This window comes from Hippocampus zosterae, chromosome 15, assembly GCF_025434085.1.
Source record: "Hippocampus zosterae strain Florida chromosome 15, ASM2543408v3, whole genome shotgun sequence".
NCBI classification, from domain to species: domain Eukaryota; kingdom Metazoa; phylum Chordata; class Actinopteri; order Syngnathiformes; family Syngnathidae; genus Hippocampus; species Hippocampus zosterae.
The window spans coordinates 10,031,369-10,054,434 of record NC_067465.1 but is presented as its reverse complement, the minus strand read 5'-3'; the positions used below and the strand labels follow the sequence as shown (position 1 = coordinate 10,054,434).

Sequence of the window (23,066 nt, the reverse complement as noted above, 5' to 3'; positions counted from 1 at the left end):
CATTTAAATTGTTTGAGCGTAACTCGCACTTATAGTATGATGTTTTTCTGTCTGTGTGTGTGTGGGGGCGGGGGGCACATAAATTGGCCACTAGGAGGTGCCAGATAGATATTTTAGTTTTGCTAGAAGTCAACTTGTGTAGAGACAGATGACGTCATTCACTGTCATGATGATTGTGAGCAGCAGCCTCTCGGCTCATGAATACTCAATTTAGGGACTGTTCCTGTTTTTAGCCATACATTTGAGGTTTGAACGATTGTTGTGCTGCAGAAAAGCCACAGTGCAGTTAAGTGTGTGAGAGAGCGAGAGTGACGCACACACACATGCTGGTCACACAAGCTGAAAAAAATTAACTATTGGTAGCAGCAAATTAGTCGTTTTTTAAAAAGACAATATCCTTTCCTTTAGCTTCACATTTTCTATAAGGAATCATAAGTCAAGTTCATTCCTATTAAAAAAAAATCATACATTTTATTTGTGGTCTCTTATGCATATTGCAGAGGCGGGGGCGTTCAAGACAAAGAAAGATGCAGACAAAACAAAAAAATGGAGAGCAGAGGCGTGATAATGCCCTGGATGTTTATTTCATTGACTGACACTTTTGTTGAGGAGTACTTCCATTCATCTTAGCCGCATGATTGCTGACGTGTCCACACCAGCACACACACGCACACACGCTAGGGGGTGCTCACTGCCATACGTACACAAAAAAAGGAGGGGGGGGGGGCAGAAGCTTAGGTACCCAACTCTTCACAGAAGAGATCAGCATATCAATGACCACAATGCCTTTAAATGTCAAAATTAGCTTATTTTTGTTGTTGTTGTTTTTTGTTTGAAGTGGAATGATTGGTCCTTTTTTGCCATGTCCCAGCACAAAAACAAAAACTAAACAATGTGTTTCTTTTGGCGGAGTCAAATCACAAATCAAGCTAAGAAAAAATGAGGTACAAAAATATTTATTGTAGAAAAAAAGGTGTGTGAAATGACGGGTGGGGTTTGGTTGAAGAAAGAGTGGTCGCAACAGAGGATTGGACGTAAACGTGGCACAATAAATAGACAAGGGCTCTGTGGGGGGGCGGGGTTGAGACTGGTCGCAGCAGCGGCGTTTGTCCTCTATTTTTTTTCCAACAAGTCGAGTGCAAAACATCACAAATGAACAACTGTATTCAAGTCATGTTATATACAAGAGGGGCGGGTTGGCGGGGCCTACAAATATTCAGTACTGTACATTTAATAATTGCCATATTAACAATTTACAGACAATCTCTTATTAACAGTAACAAATACGGTGGAGGAGTTTTATATATATATATGTGTATATATATATATACACACACACACATATATACACATACAAATATACATATGTGTGTGCGTGTGGATGAGTGGCTCCGCAGAGCGGACACCGCACAGTCAAGTCCAGTCAGTCCGCTCATTTTCAAGCCTAATGGACGATGCATAGCACCTTAAAACAAGAAAGAAAGAAAAAAAAACGTGGGGTCCTGTGTGCGATGGGCTACGTCACCTCCATGGCCATTGTGTTCTCAGACAGACTGCTCAGTGGCGCCGCCTTTTCCTGTTCGTGATTCTCCCTGTGGGATGCAACATCAGCACCATTCACGTTAGCAATGTTGCTGTGGAAAGATGCCATAACAAGAAGGGAATGCCAGTGGCGCGCAATGGCACTTTAAGTCTGCAGACATGGTGCCCATACATTCATTTGTCTAATGTGTGTAAGTTTTACGTTCCTTCATGGATATGCACAGGAGAATACAATTTTCGAAAGTCAAAGCACAAAAAAAAAAAAAAAGGCTGGCATTGAATGCATTGAGCGTCAGTTGAAGTCGTGCTTGCAGGGCACTAGTTATCATTCCAGCTGCACCGGTACGCTAATAAGGGTGACACATAGCACCCAAACAAACCATCACTAATCAGAATATTCATCGTGTTTGTTTAAAGACTAGTCTGTTTCGTGACAAGATGTCATTTTTAACATTCTGGGCAAGTTTTGCTTTCAATTTTCTTTTTGGACCACATTGTCAAGCCCTAGGCTATTGTTCTAAACTTTTAATGCACTTGAAAACTGTATGTATGTGTATTCTGTTAATTCTAAAATAAATTCTAGTTCAGTGTGAGCACGGTCACCATGTTCTGATCTCCTTTTCTCACTCGGTCACCATATTCTCATCTCTTTCTCTCACTCTTGATATGGTAGGATCGCTTTGCCGAGAAAAATCAAGATGTCTGTCTGGAGATGCGAGGTGGAAGATAAACGCTGCCTGGCAATGTTAGCATATGTATGACCTTGCTCAAGAGAACTTATCAGGCAATTTTTAGCAGCCAGGAAGTGATTTGTCTTTCAACTAGAGGTGTCGAACTTTATCGGCAACTTTTAAATGAGATTGTATCTGTCAATTCACTTCAAAGTGCTTGTGCTGTCTCGAGTCTAGTCAGGAATAGCATTTTTCTAGTGACAATTACCTTTTCGTGTTTGTCTTACCTTGGCACGATGTCAAGCGGCGACGCTGCGGTGGACGAGGGGACCTTGGGCTTTTGACAGTTGGCGGCGGCGGCTGCATGCGCCAGCTTTAAGGCAGACGCCGACATGGCGCTGCTTAGCGTTCGGGGGGCGTGGACCCGTTTGCCGGCGGGCATGGCCAGGCGGAGGCTGTTGCTGTTGCCCAGCGGGACCTGAGTGGCATTAGTGGTTGTGGGGCCAGCGTGGTGGGCGGTCCCATTGTTGCTGTTGGTGCTGCAGGGGGGTGCGGCGTTGGTTGCGCTGCCCGGATGTAAGGAAGCGGCGCTAGACAGAGTGGCAGGAGGGGCCGGGGCAGCCAGGGAGGGGGAAGCTGTGCTAGAGAGGTGCAAGCCCTTGTAGACACCTAAAAAGCAACAGCAGGCGTCAAGACAACATCTGTGCTATTGCTAAAAACAACAATGAGTAGTGAAGAAACATCTGACATCACAAAAACTGTCATGTGACAGCCACAGCCTGAGTTTGGGTTATTTTCAACTACAATCGTCTCATGATGTGCCTTATCAGAAAGGCGGAGGTAACTCCTAAGAGAAGCAACAAATTGTCTTTACTACTACCTTTGTTAACGAATTTGGATTTTCTAAACGGTATATCACGTTACGTGTGATTGAGTATGTAAAAAGTCCTCTTAAACTTTGTTAAAAAATGATTATTCAAGGTGAGATGGTGAGTGCTTCTAGACAGAAATACAAAAAATAAAATATATCTAAAACAGACAACATTTTTAAGCCAGTTATGAACCAGTCAAGGGACTGACCATAATGGTATCGCCTTTGCCCCAGTATGAGCCAGGAACACCCCCCGGAAGCCACCACCGGTGTCAGAAGTGACACACCCACAGTTGTTGCAGTTACGTACCTTCACACAATTGAGCGAGCCACACACCGAGCAACGTGGCTTAACTATAAAAGAGTAACCCTCAATTTCCAAGCTTCCGGTGTTTCCAGGCGTGTTGGCCAAGAGGACATACCTGAGGGGGTTAGGATGCCGTTGACGCCGCCATCCTGGCTGAGCTCCTCCTTGGTTTTCAGAGCCAGAATTTGCTCTGTAGTGACGAGTGCGGAGGCGGCAAACTGGGCGCTGGCCTGGTCCAATGTGTTGGCAGACACCTGAGGGGAAAAAGAGTTTAGAGTTGTGGCGAGCAGCAGATAGCGCGAGTTAAAGAGTTTGGCATTGTGATCACCTGTGTTGTAGTTGTGCTGTGGGCAGTGGTGGCTCTGTTGGCTTGAAGTTGCTGCTGCTGCTCCAGCTGCTCCTTCTGCATCTGCACCAACTGGTCCTGGTGTTGCTGGAACTGCTCAGCTGTCAGGGCTGCCACACGCAAACACAAACATGTTGGTTACACACAAACTACTGTAGGGGTGAGTGCATTAAAAGCATTGTAGCCAGTTTCAGCAGCATGCGGTCCCCCAAACACGATAGGGATGGCTGCGTGAATGGCAACATCAACAACACATTTCAATGTACAGTATGTCGTGAAAGCAACTGAGGCAGTAAAAGACTTCATATAAACAACATACGGTTGTGCAAATGTTTCTTCAAATCACTGCTTTGACTTAAGCTTGGTGGTTTATGCTTTACGCATCCCAAAGGTCTGCACGGTTCCACGCAGCACAATGATGTCATTTTGGCGTGCACATTGCCCAAATTTTCTACACTGCGCACTTAAACGTAATTGCACCCATGTTTACAACTTTTCTTTTGTGAAGACTTAAGTATGTCTTTGGTTGGCTGTGACATCATTCACTTGCGGTCATGAAAAGTAGTTGTCAAATGTGACAATCAAAACTTCAGAGGTACATTTAAAAACAAAAAGACAGTTTTACGTGAAATAAAAACACAAATACACAACTTCACTTTTTTAAAATCAATTATCGGTTATTTAATCCTGCACTGGTAATGGGATACATGCTGCTGCCATTTGTGCAGACTGTACCAGTGATTCCCTGGTCAGTGCATAGATAGATTGATAATAGATAGATCGTTCAATAGATCGATCGATAGAGATAGATGTGTGCGTTTATATCATCTAAACTTTTTAAATATTTATTTAATTTTTGCCCAAAAAGTGCACACAAGACGTCGGGGCCAGCTCTGTCCTGGGCTGCTCCCTGAACACTCTGGAGGAGGTGGGCAACAGGAGGATGCTAGCTAATCTAACAGCAATGACGGACAGACCCTCCCACCCCCTCCAGCCCACTCTGACAGCACTGGTGAAGCTCCTTCAGCCAGAGACCGATACACCCATGCTGCACGAAGGAGAGATACCGGCGCTTGTTCCAGACGATGAATAGACTCCTGAAAACTTGGGAATCCCCCCAACTCACTCATTTTTAAAATGCTTCTATTTATATACTTTTTGTCTTCTATTTTCCCTTTCATAATTTTGCTGCTGTAAATTGGGAATTTCTCCATTGTGAGACAAAAAGGTTTTCTGATCTTTTCTCATCTTTTCTTACCAACATGGGGCTGGGGCGGCGGTCCAGGCCGTAAGATGCGTTGGGCGGTAGGCCCAATATTGGTGAGCGGTCGCTTGATGCTGCGACTTAGCCTGCGGAACAACGGGTGGGCATTGTCCAGTTGGTGCAGCGGTAGCGTCCGCGGTCGGAAGTGGCGCCACCGGCACGCCTTTATGCTCAAAAGGATCTGACTGAGGTCCGAGGGTGGCGAGGAGGAGCTTCTGTCTGAGGTATTGATTGGTGAGGTACTGGCAAACTTGCTGGCGGCCGACGAGCATGAGCCCAACGGGGGCGGCGCGCAGTCCAGCGTCTTTGTCGCACAGTCCAGCGTCTTTGGGTCCAGTTCGTGGAAAACATTATCATAGTCTGAGTGTGCTCGGTCCAGTAGGACCCTGGAAGGAAAGGACGCAATCATCATGACCTTGAAGATCACAGTGGATTTCCAACCTCTAAATTATAATTTTTATATGTACTATGTTTCATATTCAAGATCCACCGGTACTGAACAGCTATACTGCTAGTCAAAAGAAAAACCTCCGATATGATAACACCGAAGGCAATGTTAGCAATGTGGAAATTGTTTAGGGAAAACACAGATGACACCACGATTAGTCAACTCCCACACCGTTACTTTGCAGAATGGATGATTTATTTCACTCAAGCAGGCTGCCTAGCAGTTGCAAAACTAAATGCCACTACCAAGTATCAGTGCTTGACCAGTTGTGTTCGTCATCATTTTCTGAGTAAGGCACTCTACTCTGAAGGCACTTTGAGCATGTTTAGTTCAAATACAATGCACATACATTTTTCAGGAAAATATATTTTTAAAGTATTATTTCTTAACCGGTCTCATTTAGGTGGGTCGTGACTTAGTTAAAATAGGAAAATGTTGATCCCCGTGTGACAACATGCTCTTAAAGGATTGAATGCTACTACTTGGACTCTGGAGTCCCGGACCCCTTAGTCCTGGCAAAACTAAAGTTTCCTTTGTGGAATGAATAGAGCATCAATCTAATCGAGAGTACAGTGCCCATTACCTGCCCCCTCGTCCCAGCCGTCGGCGGGCCAGACCCTGGCATCGTCGCGGTACAGTGAGCGTGGTGAGACTGTAGCAGTACCGGGAATGTGCCAGGCCACCCTCCCAGCCTGGGGACCAAGGCCACGCCCCGACACGATCCTGATGAGCCTGAAAAGGCGCGCGTGTGAATTTTCACCTCACAAAGCTCAACAAGGACGAATGACCGTCTGTATGACACTCACAGCGTAATACTGGCAGCCTGCCTTCCTTCGAAAAGCGTAGGCGCCGTCCGGGTCATTCTCCTCCTCTGCTTCTGAAGAGCCTGAGTGAAGCTGTGGGCGCCAAGAAAGTACGTTCTGAGTGACTTCTGCTCTTCTCTTCTGTGGTTCCAAGCATCCTTTGCCCCCAGACAACAACAATGGGCGACTTAGTACCTGAGGTTCTTCATCTGAGCTCGGGAAGTCATACTGGTTCAGGTCCTTGGCGTTGAAGACTGCCGGACCCTGGTGGTGCGCAGCACTGATTGACAGCGGAAGAGCTTTCTGTTTCTTCTCGTATTTCCTCTTCTGCCGAGGGACTTCCGTCTTCTCGGACTTCAGGAGGAATGCAGAAGTACAGGTTCAGCCCCAAGACTACTACCAAGAGCCCCAATAAAGACTTTGGCGACCATGCGCTCACCTTGGACTTGTAGTCCTTGTGGTCCATGTGGTACTGGTTGGTGAGTGGCACCAGCGGGATGATTTGCGGTCTCACCAGTGCCCGTTCTGCCAGGACCTCAGCCAGGACCTCACCACCGTAGTCTGACATGACATTCCTGAAGAAACCACGGCAATGAAATAATATGCATCCAAGTACATGGTGACATTCCATTCACCTAAATGTCAAAAATGGACATGGGCTTTTTCACAAGACAGCAAGACTATATGTGACAACTCTTCAATTGTTTATAAAAACAAACAGACTATGCTTTGACTACAGTAATTTTAACCCATTTTGATTCACATCTGTTATGCCAAACTAACCATTTCTAAGACATGTGGCATATTTGAGAATTCCGCATGCTTTCAGGCCTTTGTTTTAGCCAATCCGAGAATGACTACAACTTTTTACGACACCGTCTTATCACATTAGGTCAATAGAAAACAACAGATCAGAAACCTCAACTAACTAGGCATGATGAATTGAGTATGGACAAGAATAAGACTCCTATGATCCCTAACAGTAGAAGGCTTTTTAAAAGACAATCTAATTCTTATGTTAAAACACACACACACAAATCACACACAAAAAAAAACAACAACAAACTATGCCCGTAGAACTGTCATTAGCATATTTAAGGCTTTGAAAACATTTTTAAAGACGGCGTTATCATCGGTGGCCAATGGAATGTGATCAATCAGGTTTAGTTTACTGACCTCTTCTCAAAAATCTCCAGTGTGAGGTGCAGCAGTTCTCGCTTGCTCTTCTCCCTCCTTTTGATCATCTCCAGAATGGTGACAGCCCGGCTCAGATCCCTGCGGAGTTTTAGCATCTTCTCGTACGACGCTTCATCGTTCTTGCGGTTCTGTCATCAGAATGTTGAGCAACGCTCAATGAGTATCGAAATTAAAAATCTTTTAAAGGACGCTGGGTGAGATGACCCACCTTCCTGGTCTGCATCTTCTCTGTGCGCCTCCTGAAGGCCACGTAGGGGTCGCTGGTGCTGGAGCCGTCGCGCTTCTCCTGCTTGATGATGTTGATAAGCGAGTGCGCCTTGCTGTTTTTCCTCTTGCGGCTCCAGTAGTCAAACACCTCCTTGATGAGCTCATCGTCCTCCTTGAGCAACAGCTTGGCCTCGGGGAGACTCACCAGCTTAAGGGCAAACGCAGTTGACCCACCCCCTGACTTAGCCACTTATTCACTGGAAGGAGTACAATGTCAGACGTTTTCAAGTCGACAAACCTGCTGCCCGCTGCCTTTCTCCAGCCGGTCAATCATCTCCTCAAATTGCAGCAGGCTGATCTCCATCTTTTTTTTCAATTTGGCGACAAAGACGTCGTCATCCGAGTCCAGGTCGTAGTCCGGCTGCTCCGTGTCCAGGCTAAAAGCTGAATGAGGAGGAAAGCAGAAAAAAATTATCAACACACAGATATATGGACTAAAACGGTCACTCCAATGGGGTCGCAGTATGCCGTGGGAGATCACCGGGGACCTTGTATCCAAGAAAAAACATGGTGTGCGCACCTTTCCAACCTCACATTTAAGAGTAAAATAACCGTGGGTATGTGTGGTACTTCATTTTAACTACGTGGCTGATTTGTGCACATTTTTCTTGATTTAGTGCCGTTGGTGAGGCGTAGAGATGATTGATGGCAACGCCGTAGAAGTTATAGAATATGCCAGGGGTGAATCGGATGCTTTTGATGCCCTGATGTTTTTTTTTTTTTTTGGTCAGCGGAGTATAGGGGGGCATTTTTCTCTTGCGGTGTGAACCCAATTCAGGCATTGACCACATCCCTTGTCTGTACTTGTCAAAATACGAACGGTGACGGCTTAAGTGCAGCTAGGATGAGTGCTAATTTTAATCTTTTATTTTCACTGTTTGTTATTGTATGATTGATTTTTACCTCTTGGGACAGCACTTTGTATGCTAAATCAGCACTCAGGATGTTTGCTGCAAGCACTATTTATCACTACTCTACCTCACCGACAATAACCGACCCACATTCTCCAGTTGGCCACAATGCAACGAATGTCGGGCTTTATAAAATACGGTGGGCACTGTATGGCGTAGACAGAGCAGTATTTGATTCTTGTTCATATACTATTTAGGGCAAAGCGCTTATTTTTCGGGAAATACATGAGACGTGAACTGGCCGCTAAAATTTTTTTACATTGAATCAGAGTTTTCTGATCAAATCATAACAAATCATAGCCTTTTATGCCGTGAAGTCTTTACCATTTGCAAACATGAACACCTGACCTGACTGGTGAGACGAACTCTCTGGACAATTTCACGCTGGCTAGGATGAGGCTGGTATAACACAAAGCGGGTGGATTTAAAACGATGACGTATTAACTCATTCAGTACCAGCCAATTCTATACCAAGTCTGAAAAGACGCCTTAAAACGTCTTTGGGAGTGAATGAGTTAAGTACAAGAAGTAAATACTACTCCAATAGTTGACATTGCCAAGTAGATTGCTAACAGCTCGGCATGATCTGAATTACATTTCAAATTGAGAGCCACCGAGAGAAGGAAGGACAAGTGTGACTTTTTTTTTTAAACAATAAGGCTAGCCAGCAGAGAAGCGTGTCACCTATGAAACTCACACACTGATGTCAGCGCAGAATCAGCACTTTCACTTTGACTAACACGTGACAGCTCTTACAACATGCCGCAAAACAAACAGACCGGCTAATGCAATTCTGCGAGTGACTCCTTCAAGCTCATTATTTCATTTACCATCTCCATCAGATGTAACTTCTCTCATACCCGTTGAGGTGAAAAGCCGCCAATAGGATCCAGTTAAATTAAATGTTACCACCTCCAATCAGACACGACTTACGCTGTAGGTGAATGAGCTGCTTTGGCATCTTGTAATCTCCGGGGTACAGCGATTCATAGTAGGTGATGTTGCTCTCCGCCTCCGGAACTGGGATGACCATATTGTCCCGCTTCTCGCCGTAGACCTGCTGTGCTGAGATGGCCCGTTGGAGGTGATGTTCCTACATGAACACCAGTGGACTCGTGTTAGCAACTTCACATCACTTCCAGTTCTGTTCTTACACTGGTCGACACTGCCTGCTTCAGTGACAAATTAAGGTCACACCAAGTAACACTCATTAAAGTTCAGTATATAGACGCACAAATGACAAAAGCATGTTTGCAGCATACAGATGAAGTCATTGGCTTAAAACCCAAAACCTTGTTTTATTATTTGAAGCTTTGGTAAGTTTGGTAGAACCAGTTATGGGCAAAAAAAGCTAAGCCAGCACAGCATTTTGCACACCTTTTCGGCCTGTTCATCCCACATGAAGAGGTCCTTGATTATAATCCATAATATATAATTTCGACTTGGCAACTGTAATGGGGCGAGAAGGTGGACCGGTTCCCTCGTTTGGCCAAGATGTGCAACCATTAACTGGCAGTCCCGGCGGCAAGCACACTGAGCAAAAGATATAATAATAAAAATAAAGCTTTATATAGCTACATGTGCCATGTCTAGTAATACCACATGTTAATAGCCAAATATGATATCTCTCTAGGAAGGCATGTGTGTCTAAAGATACTCGAGGGAGTAGCCGGTGATTCTAAAACGAGTGTTTTGTTGACACTTGGGCATCCTGCTGCCATAACTCACACCCATTTTTTAGGAGGCAAACTGTTTACATTTCGTCCTGCGGTTACCGTTTTAGTCGAAAGTGTGGATGGATCTAGGAGAAGCTGAATGAGTGAGTGAGCTTGTATGAATGAAATGAAAGCCGGGGTCGGCCATGCTCGCATTTGACCTTTCTCAAGTCATGTTTTTTTTCTGGAAATTATATAAGAGCTATTCCCTTGTAAACCACCACCACCTGTCAAAAAAATAAACAAACATTGATTTCAATGACATTTTCTGTACTTGTTGATAGTGATGGCACAACCATAAATCTAAAATTTTAGGTCTATTGGAGCAGTGGTTTGGGAACCATGGCCCACAAAATTGTAATTTGTTTATCAAAATTACCGCTAAACATTTTTTTAAAGTCTGAAACACGATTGTTTTACAGATTGTGAGGGTTTACATGATCCACAAGGTCAATTTTAAGGTCAAATTACAGGTCAAGATTTAAAGTTACGAAAATATTCACAAATACTCTGAATGACAGCAGACTGATTCCTCGAATTCTCCTTTCAATACCCGTTTTGAAAACTGACCCAGTAGTTCCTGAGATGTCAGGATTCAAAGGAAGGCGGACACACTTTTTGCTTAACTTCGGTGAGCAAATTCGGTGAGACGTAGCTCCCAAAACGCTGCTCTGACCTAACTTTTGACATTTGTGCGATCACTATCAGCAAGTACAACAAGATTGCTTAAAATCTAAGGCTGCTTGGTTAAACCCAGTGGGCGATATGACATATATTAGCAGCAAAGACAGTTACTCGTTCTCACATAACCTCACTGTGTTCTACTCAGTTCAGAAAGAGTGCACAGCGCATACACCTTTGCGCTGCAGACAGACGAAACGCAAACTGCGCGACCACCGTTAAACATTTTGAAATAAAAAGCTGAACAAAATGTTCAGCGCACCACAAGGTTGGCTGAAAGAGCGATTACTTTGCATTTAAAATGTGACAACTTCAGACCTTGAAAAGCACCAGAACCGAACTATAGAACATACCGATGACAAAAATCCATTTAAGACAATCTTAAAAGATTTTTTCCCCCCCGGATGGCACCCTGGTCACGTCTCATACGCCCCCGCATTTTCGATAGGAAATACGCCACGCTTGCATGCATAGGAGAGTCCATTGGTGTTGAGAATGTACTTCACTATGTAACACGCAGCAGCAGAACAACCAGAGACACGGAGAGCTTGGTGAAATAACAACAATGTGGGACAATATCATCACAGTGTGTGTGGAACTGAGAGGTATGCAACATAGCCAGCTTCCGAAAGTGGCCGCAACCGAGCCAAAAAGGAGCATAAAATTGGGAGTGAGAAAGTTGGCATATTTGCTGAGTTTATTGCTTACAGCTGTTGAACTGAAAGTCACTAGACTTACTAGCAATGTTCAAACTTTTTTCAACTGTCTGAGGAGCCCCACCTCTTCTAATCTTTCACTTTAAACTTAAATAAGTTGACGGTCTGCATTTTTGGATTACCCTAGTAGTTGATGGAATAATCTAAAACGCTAACTTTGTGACGGCCCAACACTACGTGACAGAATTATAAAATGTCACAGCGCGCCGATACCAACCATGCATGAAACGTGGTTTCACCCCACCCCCCACATGCATATAGGCTAGCATACCGTGGTATCCCCAAAGCACCATGCATATACACACACACACACACACACCCAAACACATACATGGACACAATCAAACAGCCTTGAGCAAATGAGCTCACAGCCAAACCAATCATGAGTGTTTGTTTACTTGGCAGGGTGTCTTGCTATTGGCTGGCGTACAAATGCGCTTGGGCGGTAGCAAACGGTCGCAATTTACAATCACACTGGCGTCCCGAAATATCCTCGCAGAACTGAGCGCATCCATCATGATCCCAGATGCGGCTAGTCACACTTAGCGTGACGGACAGCCTCGGGGACGAGGGGGTTTAAGCTCGTCTGCTGGAGTTCCTGCTGCTTTAGGAGCACACACGCCGCACAAGGGGGTGCATGAATAAACGTGGGAAATGGTGAACAAAATGCTGTTCAGTTGATTTTTAGCCTTACAGGCAGTAGACTAGAGGAGAAAAACGGTGAACAACAGATACTAATCTAACCCTCCAACACATTTAAACATATTAAAATCTTGATTTTGGTTTGACATTAAATACAAATCAAACAAAGACCTGACAAACTTTATAAACAGGCACTATACGCATCAAAACTTAAGATTGCTCATTGCCTCACAGTATGAAGTGACAAAGTAGAAAAACATGCGACTGTACGTTGTCACCGAACACTTTAACATAACGTCCTCCGCTCCCACTACATTGCGAGGCAGAAACTAAAGGTTTCATTCATTTAAATTGCAACAACATATAAGATAAGATAAGATAACCTTTATTTGTCCCACAATGGGGAAATTTACTTGTGGGTGTTTTTTCTTTTTAAGTTATCGGTGTCAGCCATACACGAGTAAATCAGTTGTCGTTACCGGTTAAAATTTATCATATGGCTAAGAAAAATAACTGGAACAAATCATTCTTCTAATTTTAAACATGAATGAACTATTATTTTGTATAGAGAAAATTGGTGGAGAGCAACAATAGGCCAATGTTCCTATTGCACTACTGTGAGGTGATATGCACATTTTCTTAATGTTTTTTAAGCTGCCTTATGTTTCTCTCACACATTAACAAAAGATTCATTTGTGGCAACGTACTTTACATCAACATCAGCCTTTTCCAAAACGTAACCACGGAGCATTTCACTCGCCGCCATAATTTTCAATCACTTGAAGCACTGACATTGCAGTCAGCAGCGGTGTGCTAAATGATAGAGATTCGTGCCTGTGTTACTTTACTCTATCTTCGGTTGAAAACTCACTGTTGCATCACTGCAAAAAGTAAGCTACAGACACCCAATAAATAAATAAATACCACGGCATTCCGGTGTCGCTCTCCTGGCATGACCATTCAAAGCAAGATTAAACCAACTTATGTCAGTGTAAAACTTGGATTGTGTGTCAATCGATTAGTAAGGCCGAGTGATGGAACGTTCAGATGCCAGCCTGTGCGACACTGGCTTTGAAGCCTGACCAAGTTACAAGTCACCCGTATTAACCGATTCTAAACACACACACACATAAATATGAGACTTACCCATCCCGAATGAAAATACTTTTAACTTGACATGTGGCACTGTACTTCAGAACTGTAAAGCCATTTCATCCTCTCAGAGAAAAAAAATCTGATTAATAGAAACTGAGGTTGAGTGAAACAGTGCATTTAAGTTCAAAACTGCTTTGACCTTTTTGGTATTCCCCCAACATCCATGTTGAGTGTGTGTGTACATGGCCTAATTTCTTTAGTTGACAGCTTGTCAGTCATCCATGTGCCAACCCCAGCAAACTGCCCAATACAGTGTCAGCTGCGAAAGACCCACTTTCCACAATGGTGACATGTGCCACATTCAAGCCAAGTCAAGTCTGTGTGCGTGTTAGAGCCAAGATCGGTCCTAAAAAAAATTGGCTTGGGCGGGCCGATCTTAACTCTCATGCGTGTGAGCGAGTCTCTCTCAGATGCCTGTGGATCTCCACCAGGACCACAGACAGCGCGCTCACTTTCAAGTCAATTTCCAAGCCATAAAAGACACGGTGGTGATCCAACAACAAACGCATGATAACCACGTGCGGAGCCACTGTCACTTTTACAGAACCACAATACGGTCACCAAACAAAAAAAAACAATGCACACGACACAACCACAAGATGAACATGACAATCTAGACTCACTGCAATCAGCATTTTCACACCGAGTGCGAGGACAAGGCTTCCAATACAGATGTTAGCCTCACTGCTCAGATGTTAACACCGCTCAGAACCCCCCCCCCCCCCAATATGTCATTTTCACTTGCAAAGTGTACCTGAACCTGCGAGTGTAAACATGGCAGCTGCATGAACAAACAGCAACCCGTCTTAATTACAAGACATGATACTGGGTCTGGCATTAGTGCATCCCTTCATGACATTGGTGGCTACATTTATATGCAGCAAATAACCCTTTCCAAACCCAAATATTGCCAACTATTAGGAAAGAGTAACAAGTGTAGCGTATTCACCCCCACCAAAGCTGTGATTACTGATTCAGGAGCAAGACCGCAACATGTTTAGCAGGCAGGCAGGCAGCAGTAGTCAGCCAAAGCTTGTGGCTAAATTTGCAAAAGCTCGACGACCCGGCTGCAGATCGACATTCACAGCGCAGTGAAAATCTTCGGGATGGTCTTCATCGTTCAATTATCGGAATGTGATGTGCGCCACAAATCATGTCAATATGCCCACGCGTGGACTAATGCCGACGTGAGACTACACGAATGTAGCCGGATGTTGAACCGACAAGCGTGTTGCAGGCTAACAGAGACTCGTAGCCGATTTTGGATTGTCTTGATGTGTCATAGCCTCTGTAGTGTGACAGTCAATGATTGGTAGTCCGGGACGCTTCACGACAACGAAAGTCTGGCATGTCAGAATAGGGGTACGTGTCTTCCTTAAATCGGTTCTTTGGCAAAACAGTGCCCTTCTACTTATGAAGAAAGACCGGACGTGGCTCACACAATCACAAATATAGTGTGCAGTATTATTTAAATGACTAACAAAAGGGGAAATAATGGAAAATATAGGTCACATTTCAAAAAACGTAGTCTCAAACAAATTCATGACCCAAAGTTATTTTTGGAGAATAGCGAGTTCGTACTATCCTCGCCCCACCGTTTTTCCTCAAGACCAATACGGCACATCATAAAATCACACCAAGTTGCTGCAGACCAGGTCTGCCGCGATCAATCATTGATACAAGCAATCATTGATACGATTAACTGTTCTGTCACACATCCCATCAATTAATCAAACAAACGGGTTAGTATGTCCGCCTCTCACAGTGCACAGGCCAAGGGTTGAAATCCTGGTTCCCGGCCTCGCCTGTATGGGTCGCCCTAAAACAAATGGTGTCTAAACTATGGCCCGGGGTCATTTGCGGCCCACCATCCATTTTCAGCGACATGACAAAATGGATAATACAAAATATTTCACTTGACATGAGCCATAACGCGAGTTAAAAAGTTGATGGTGGGCAGAGTGAAAAGGGAGAGTGTACTGTAGAACTTGTTGCTATATTCAAAAATACAAATAAAACAGCTATGACAAAAAGAATAACAAGTTATCTTCAAAAAAATTCAAAAATTTTCAGCAATACGTGCCCTGCAATTGGCTGGCAACCAGTTCAGAGTGTACATGCCTCCAGAAGACAGTTGGGATTTGCACTGGCACACCCGCAACCCTTGTGAGCATTAAGCGGTTCTGAAACTGGGTGGATGGATGATTAAACAACCAAATGTGTGCATTAAGCATAAGTATTACTGCTGTCTAGTTGAGCTGGCCAACCCTTCATTCTACACTGCCTGACTTTGACTTTGAATGTGCGTGCCATTAAAAGGTTGCGCCTGGCCTCTTAATGGGTCTCAGCAAATGAGTGTAACGTTAATTAGCTAAACAGTGGCCAGTCTGTCAATATGCGACCTATGCATCTATTATGTTAATTTCACAAAGCAGTAGAAAGTGCACCGAGGTTCCCCAGTGTGGGACGAATAAAGGATATCTTATCTTATCCATGATCACTTGTGGGGTTGCTAATGACCCCCAAGAAAAAAAATCTCAAAGCCTGCTCTGTGAGCCTCACACTGTGGGCAAACATTTGCGTTTTGGCTCAGCTTTTACCATATTTGATTATGTAACAGAGTTCCAGCTGAGCAAGTGACAGTGGCAACCCACCGACCCCATTCCCACCAAGCTCGCTTTGGCTACCCATTACCGCCTCCTGGGCGCCACGTGCCCGTCCGCCGGTCTACAGACCTGCTGTGCCATTTGACACACTGAACCCCTGACACCAAGCAGGCAGACAGTCAATCAAAAAAAAAAAAAGTGAGCAGTAGTAGTTGTAATTGGACCTGCACATTGGCCTGACATTCATGAGTCACCTGCACATCCAGCATCCTTCAGAGGGTGCGAAGGCAGAAAATCAAAAGCCCACTTTGTTACACAAGTGTAAAATTGGATGGAAACAAGACTCCCACTGGGATGCATGCAGTGACGCCATAAATACTAGATCAAACTGGTTTTGGGGCATCGAAAACACCAAAAATACACTGAAAGCGACTCTGCATGTTTATCAAACGTCTTTGACAGCTTCCCACTAAAAACAATCACAAGAAAGCAACAGCAATGTGGATATGTGGACATAAACGTCATCATTAATTCACTCGTATTGCTAAAAAGTAACCAAAACACGTTACTAAACGATGATTCCACTTGTGTCTGCAAAAATAATGTGACTAAATATGCTCCTGTAAATTATATCCCCATGTTGCAAAAGTATTGCATTTAAAATATTTTACATGTAACAATACATGTCCCTAATTTTACTAAGGAACAGACCAAAATACAAATCAACAAACTATTGCTAAATAATCACCCAAATACTTATCACTGTGAACTATGTTTACCTTTACAAAAATGCGACATTCAAACCCCTTACATTAGGCTAAAGCTAAATTAAAAATTCACATCACATTAAATTATACTACCCGCCCTCCGTATCATTCTTATACCCGTACAAAAACTATCTGGTATTAAAAAAAAACATACAATACACACTAAATCCTGACCACGTTTATTTCCCCCCCAAAATGCATATAATTTTAATCTATGTTATCACTTATTGCCAAGGGAGACCACCATGAACTCCAACATTGATAAATAATGCAACCAAGATATTAAAAATTGCTTACAGCATAATACTCTGCACGTGGACAGCAGTGCAAACTAAATCCCCGATAATTAACAGTGTGGCAGTTTCAATCAAAACCCAGAATTATAATCTAAGACTTTTTGAAAAGTCTTACAATGAAACTCCCAGGACAAGTACCAAACAGTCTGGTTCGGGTTATAGATTAACAGTAAAAAAAATACCAGATCCAGACAAAAATGGAAGCGGCACAGAAATCAACTGGTTAGCACGTCGGCCCCGCAGTGCCGAAGTACAGGGTTCAATTGCACGGCTCCGGCCTTGCTGTGTCGAGTTTGCATGATCTCCCATGTCTGCGTGGCTTTTCTCCTCCCACATTACAAAAACATGCATGGCAGGCTAATAAAGCACTCTAAATCATCCCTGGGTGTGATTGTGAGCGAGAATGATTGTTCATCTGTGTCTATGCCTTGCGACCGGCTGGCAACCAGTTCACGGTGCACCCCATCTATTGCCCGAAGAGAGCTGGGATAGGTTCTTGCACGCCTGCGACCCTCATTCGTGAGGATAAGCGGATCAGAAAATAGATGAAAACTGACCCACATACAGATCTCCGTAACCCATGACATTATTCATATTGCTGAAAACCTGTGACTAAAATACATGTCACAATAAACGATAGCCCTATATTACTAGTGTGAGCTAAGCACACCTAGTAAATTATGACACCTCTCATACTGCTACACAGTGACCCAAACAGACGACTAAAAATAACAATATAACACTCCCGGTACGAGTAACAAGGGACCCAAACATAAGTATAAAAGCTTGACTTCCCTCATATTACTAAAGAATTTGCATGCAAACTATTAGAATTAACTCACAGTTCACGTACTACAACCACAACAGTGGATCACTACTTGGGTATCAGTGTCAATAAAAAGCCAACATCTGAAACAAAAACTGTTTGTGTCTACTCTTGCATTCAAGTCTCCAAACGTTTAGGTTATTTTCGCGGAGAATAAAAAGACCAAAACACACATGGCCAATGCGAACATGTTGCAACCAAAGTGCCGAAGCTAGCGAGCTGGCATCCAGTTGTCCCAAGCGAGGCGTGCGTGCCGTGTTGACATTCCCCTCGGGCGCCACCTGTCGCTCTGCCCTCACCACTACGCCAACACAAGGCCCAGAGACAAAATGTCCGCCGCGCCGAAGTCACATGATCCCTTTGTACTCGGAAAACGGCTTCACGCTCAAATTTCCACCGAAAAGCCGATAAATGTATCCGAAATGAACGCAGCGCGTCCCCAGTTTGCCCAAAACGTAACTCAAGCACAGAAAAACGCAGCTTGGGGCTTAAAATCGTCGTGTTTCAGTCAGGAAAAAAACGGGCGGCCATTTTGTGAGGGCTTGCGCAGAACATAAAGGAAGGCGACTGTGATGGTGGAAAAACGAGCAAAAAGCACATTTTTAAAATGACATGGTGGAATAAAAGTAAGCATACCGATTCCTCCTCTTTCTCCATGCCCGTCGGCATTTGTGGCACGGCCCTGTTAATGGACGCATACTCGTGCAGGTCGGGTAAATCCTCACAACGGAAGACGGGCAGCGGCTTGGTGGCGTCCAGCGCCCGCGCCCGAAACGACAATTTACTCATTTTGATGCTTTCCAGGTCCCCCCTCTCACAAATAATGTCTCTCCGAGCTCCTAAGATTCACCGCGGTGACGAGTGAAGCTTTCATGGATGATTCTGGGGCGGCCAACTCTGACGTTTTTTTTTTTTTTTTGTAAGCTTGTCAAGCGCTAAGGTTGGGCGTCGCCAGCCTGGAGCCGCCGTGTGATGTGGTGGGGGTGGAGGCCCGGATGTCGGTCGCTGAGTGTCGGCCTGCGTTTTCCCGGCGCTCCGATTCCCCTCCGCGTTGGCGGCTCAGTGCGCCATTGGCAACATGGCGGACATTTAAAAGTGTTTTGGCGTGTTTTTGCTCAGCTCGGTCGAGCCCTCCTCCCCTCCTTCCCCTTCACTAGCCTCCTTAGCCTTCCCACCACCACTCCCTCCCTCCCTCCATCCTCCCCCCACTACCCCCCCCCCCAGCAAACCCGCCCATCCAGCCCCGCGACCATTCCCACGCGGCTCCGAGCGCGTGCGCGTTGCGGTCACGGGAAATAGCGCGTGGAAGTGGATGAAAAAAAAGTGTATTTTATATGTACATCTCTGTGTCGAAGTGTATGTACAGTAGTTGTGTGGAGTTGAGGATAATCGATTCGAAGAATAAATGGGGGCGGGGGGAACTAGTCCCCGCACAAAAAAAGTTGAATCAAGGTTAAAACGACATGACCAATATTTGAAAGGGAGGACTACAACATAAGCACTCTTGTTAATATGAATGTAACAACTGATCACATACTTCATTTTAAGGTATAAAAAGTTGAGCAAATATAAAAATTGTAATTTGAACGCAATTTGGAAAAATCCAAGTGTAGTTTTTACTGAAATATATGCAACATAAATATATTTAAAAAATTTTATCGGTGTCACACATAAAAAAAATCCCACAAATACAAATGTAAGCGTGAAATGATCGCAAATATATGCCACAATAACACCCAAACAGAAGAAACGAATTAATAATTTTTTAAAATATATTTTGCAAATTACAAACATACTCTCATTCATATTTTACTTTTTTTTGTCACGTCTTTACTCACATACTGCACATCTAGTATAAAAATAGTTTTATTCAGATTCAGATTGACATATGTTACTAAAGAGTTAAAATGTAAAACTGTGCTTTAATTCTTGGGGGAACGCTCGATTTCCATATCTCCTAACTTGTAAATGTTCAAATTATGACAAAACTTCATGGCAGAATTTGTATTGGTGAGAATTTGTTTTGGTTTTTTTACTTTTTTACAACTTTAAAGGTCAAGTGTGAAGTAAACTTGGGCAACCATCTTTTGAGTAATGCACGAGGCTAAAACTATTTTTCCGTCCTGCCACCTACCCAGGTTCCAAGCTAGACCCACAGCAACAAGCTTGATAACGAAAATGCTTTTGCTCGACAATGTGACGTTTATGAGAGTGACGTCATTGACAGAATGCCGAGTCGCCAGTTATCTATTGTACTGCATTTTTTATTATCCTGTTAACGGATGGCTCTTTGCCATTGTTAGTTATTCGGCAAAATGCCTCGGCACTGTGTGGCTATGCAGTGTGTACATTCAGTCAAACAGTTGTTTGGGTGGTCAAAACAATAACACATGGCTATTAATCAGAGCCTATTTAGCCTACCATTCTTCTAATCTCAGTGGTCTCATCAACAATCCATGTCCAGTAGTTCGGGCGCAAAATTTTCCGCATCCTGAGCATCTGGCTCATACATGTTTGGTCCAACATTCATCTTGCCAACAAACTCCTCTTCCTCCAACTCTTCAAACACCTAGATCCCCTCAGACAAGTGTGAAACATTGATTTCTTGCTGGCTATGTACATTTTCCATCATGAACCCTGCTGCTAGTATCCTAAAAGTGATGTCATACTTCCAGGTTTGACGCTCATTAGGATCTCACTTTAGGAAAACGATTCCCTTGTCAAATTTACAAAATAAAAAAATATTTTTTCATGTTTAATTGAATGTATTTTAATTACTTACATTACTTGTGACATAAAAATATTTCACTTGGTATTTTCTAAAATTACTTCAAAACAGCATTTACCCACAGCAATATTATGAATATTCTCACAAAATATTAATTTTAATAACATTGCCTCTCATGAAACACGGATGACAAATTTGAATGTAAAAATACAGGGTATAGAACAGGTCAAATACAGAGATGCCAATTTACATCACAGAACAAGAATACACAGAGTTATCAAATACAATACCATCATGATAACTTTGTTGCTGATTGTAGTAAGTTGTTTCAAAAAACTGCAAATTAAAAAAAAATACAATATGGGATATTAGAAGGCCAACTGAGTTTCCCTAGGGCAAAAATATGTACCTGCATAATGAAATCATAATAATTGTATTAGCTTTTATTGATTTTTTTTAAGCTACCGGTATTGTGTTTTCAACTGAAAGGTCATTTACAACCGTGAACCTGTTCAGTCATATTTGAACAATGACCAAATAATGGCATAAATTGAGAAGAGTCGTAGGACTAAGACGAGTAATAAAATGTTCGCCTAAATGACGATAAATTGTTGAATCCGCTCAATAATCTAACATTTCAAAAGCGGACGAGGCCCTTTCCAATGTCGCCATCTAGTGAACTAAGGCATAAAAGCACCTGACGTCAAGTCGAAGATTTCATTGAATTCTCAATTTTTACAACAGAAACCAAAAATACAGAATTACAGTTTAGAAGATATTTTCAAAATGAGTCAACACAATATAAAGTCTTAAAATGCACCTTACCAGCCATTGTGAAGTCAAAGTTTATCCCGGATCTTGCCAAGGGAAATCCACTTTTTTTGTAAAATCCATTAAATACAGTAAATCCAATACAGCCACGGTGAGCACCTAAGAGAACACCAACGATTTCATGAGACCATCAAATCTTCATCAATATGTTTTGTAAATGCTGATTTTTGTAAATGCTCCTGTAAATAGTTACCAATAGCCAGTATCACTATTGTAGCAAAGGCCACGGCTAACGCACAACATATATGTAACAAAATGTGGAGAAAAAAATATTCTTCCCATGTAAATTATTGAAAGTGGTCAATTTCGGTAGGTGGACTGGATAAGGGAAAGTCCCACCCGTAAAATGAGCCAATTGTATCACAGCAAGAAACTTGAGGAAAAGTATGTCTATCATTCATGATCCTTGGATGTTTTTTCCCAACGCACGTTATCAAGGAACTTGGGAACTATTTTAAAATTGAGAAAAATAAGCCTCCTTTAAAGGTCCATATAGGGAGGGGATTAGGGCGGTGCAGTTCCCCAAACTGCCTGGCGCTGTTGAGCCACACGCCCCTTTAAGAAAAAAAAAACTGCCAACCAACAATGTTTTCAGCGACCAACCAGAGGGGACGGCTTCGCAAAAATATGTTGAAAGCGACCTAAATCTGAGTGAGACGAGGTGAAAACTGAGAGCGAGGAGCCAGGGTCGACTTTTTAATTTTTATTTAAATGTTTAACAATCGAATACCGAACAACCAAAACACATATGACGTTTGCGACCTTCTGTTTTTGTCAGTCATGTGAAGGAAAAAAAGTCTACTACATGTCGTCGACACCCTGAAATCGACATTCTCCCTTCTAAATGTGATCATATTAACGTAACTTTTTGTGGAGATGGTGTGTGTGTGTGTGGGGGGGGGGGTCATACCAAGACTGAGCAGCTCATTATTCGATTGAGATTAAATGAAATCATCAGCAAAAATACTCTTTCGAGACGAGGGTGCACCTCTTTTTCCAGAAAAAACGTGACGAGAGAATACTTACAGGACGCGAAGTTTCCAAACGGTGACTTTTAATGATCCAAATGGTGGCGATTACGCGAGTGAAAAAAATGAGAGGAAAAACGACGTAGCTACGACTAGCCCCAATAACATGAAGGCTACAACCAAGCGTCTCCTTCCTTTTCTTCGTTGCTGTCATGGTGGGATGAAAAACCTTTCGGTGCGGTCTCTTCGATTAAATAAAAAGGAGTTTTGTCATGTGAAAGTGTCAATATCCGTGTCGATGTTGAAGCAGGTTGAAAGTAGAGGTGGCCACCAAAAAGTGCTGCTGTTGGGGGTTAACAACTTTGCTGGGAGAGACTCCTTCTGATTGGACCATCCCGGCCACCAATCAGCAGCAGACGAGATGGAAAGGAATGACGTCATGCATCACGGGGCGAGATCGGAAAGGAAATGCTCTAGAAATTTGGTATTCTGTGAAAAGGCTCAAATT

The 23,066-nt window shown here is 43.3% G+C and overlaps 1 protein-coding gene across 2 annotated transcripts; it reads right to left on the bottom strand.

The window, feature by feature from the left end:
• Positions 1-565: 565 nt before the first annotated feature.
• Positions 566-22,938, bottom strand: epc1b (enhancer of polycomb homolog 1 (Drosophila) b). Of its 2 annotated transcripts, XM_052087383.1 has the most exons (15): positions 22,617-22,938; positions 21,585-21,689; positions 9,561-9,720; positions 7,955-8,100; positions 7,658-7,864; positions 7,429-7,577; positions 6,692-6,827; positions 6,448-6,606; positions 6,256-6,345; positions 6,033-6,181; positions 4,996-5,387; positions 3,720-3,847; positions 3,507-3,645; positions 2,501-2,882; positions 566-1,592 (listed from the first exon to the last, which is right to left on the bottom strand). In XM_052087383.1, exons 3-15 carry the CDS (start codon positions 9,658-9,660, stop codon positions 1,517-1,519), a joined length of 2,253 nt encoding a protein of 750 aa, XP_051943343.1. In that variant the 5' UTR covers positions 9,661-9,720; positions 21,585-21,689; positions 22,617-22,938; the 3' UTR covers positions 566-1,516. The 2 variants fall into 2 exon arrangements, with proteins under 2 accessions (XP_051943343.1, XP_051943342.1); XM_052087382.1 differs by lacking the exons at positions 21,585-21,689; positions 22,617-22,938 and adding an exon at positions 18,668-19,226.
• Between the last annotated feature and the right edge of the window lie 128 nt (positions 22,939-23,066).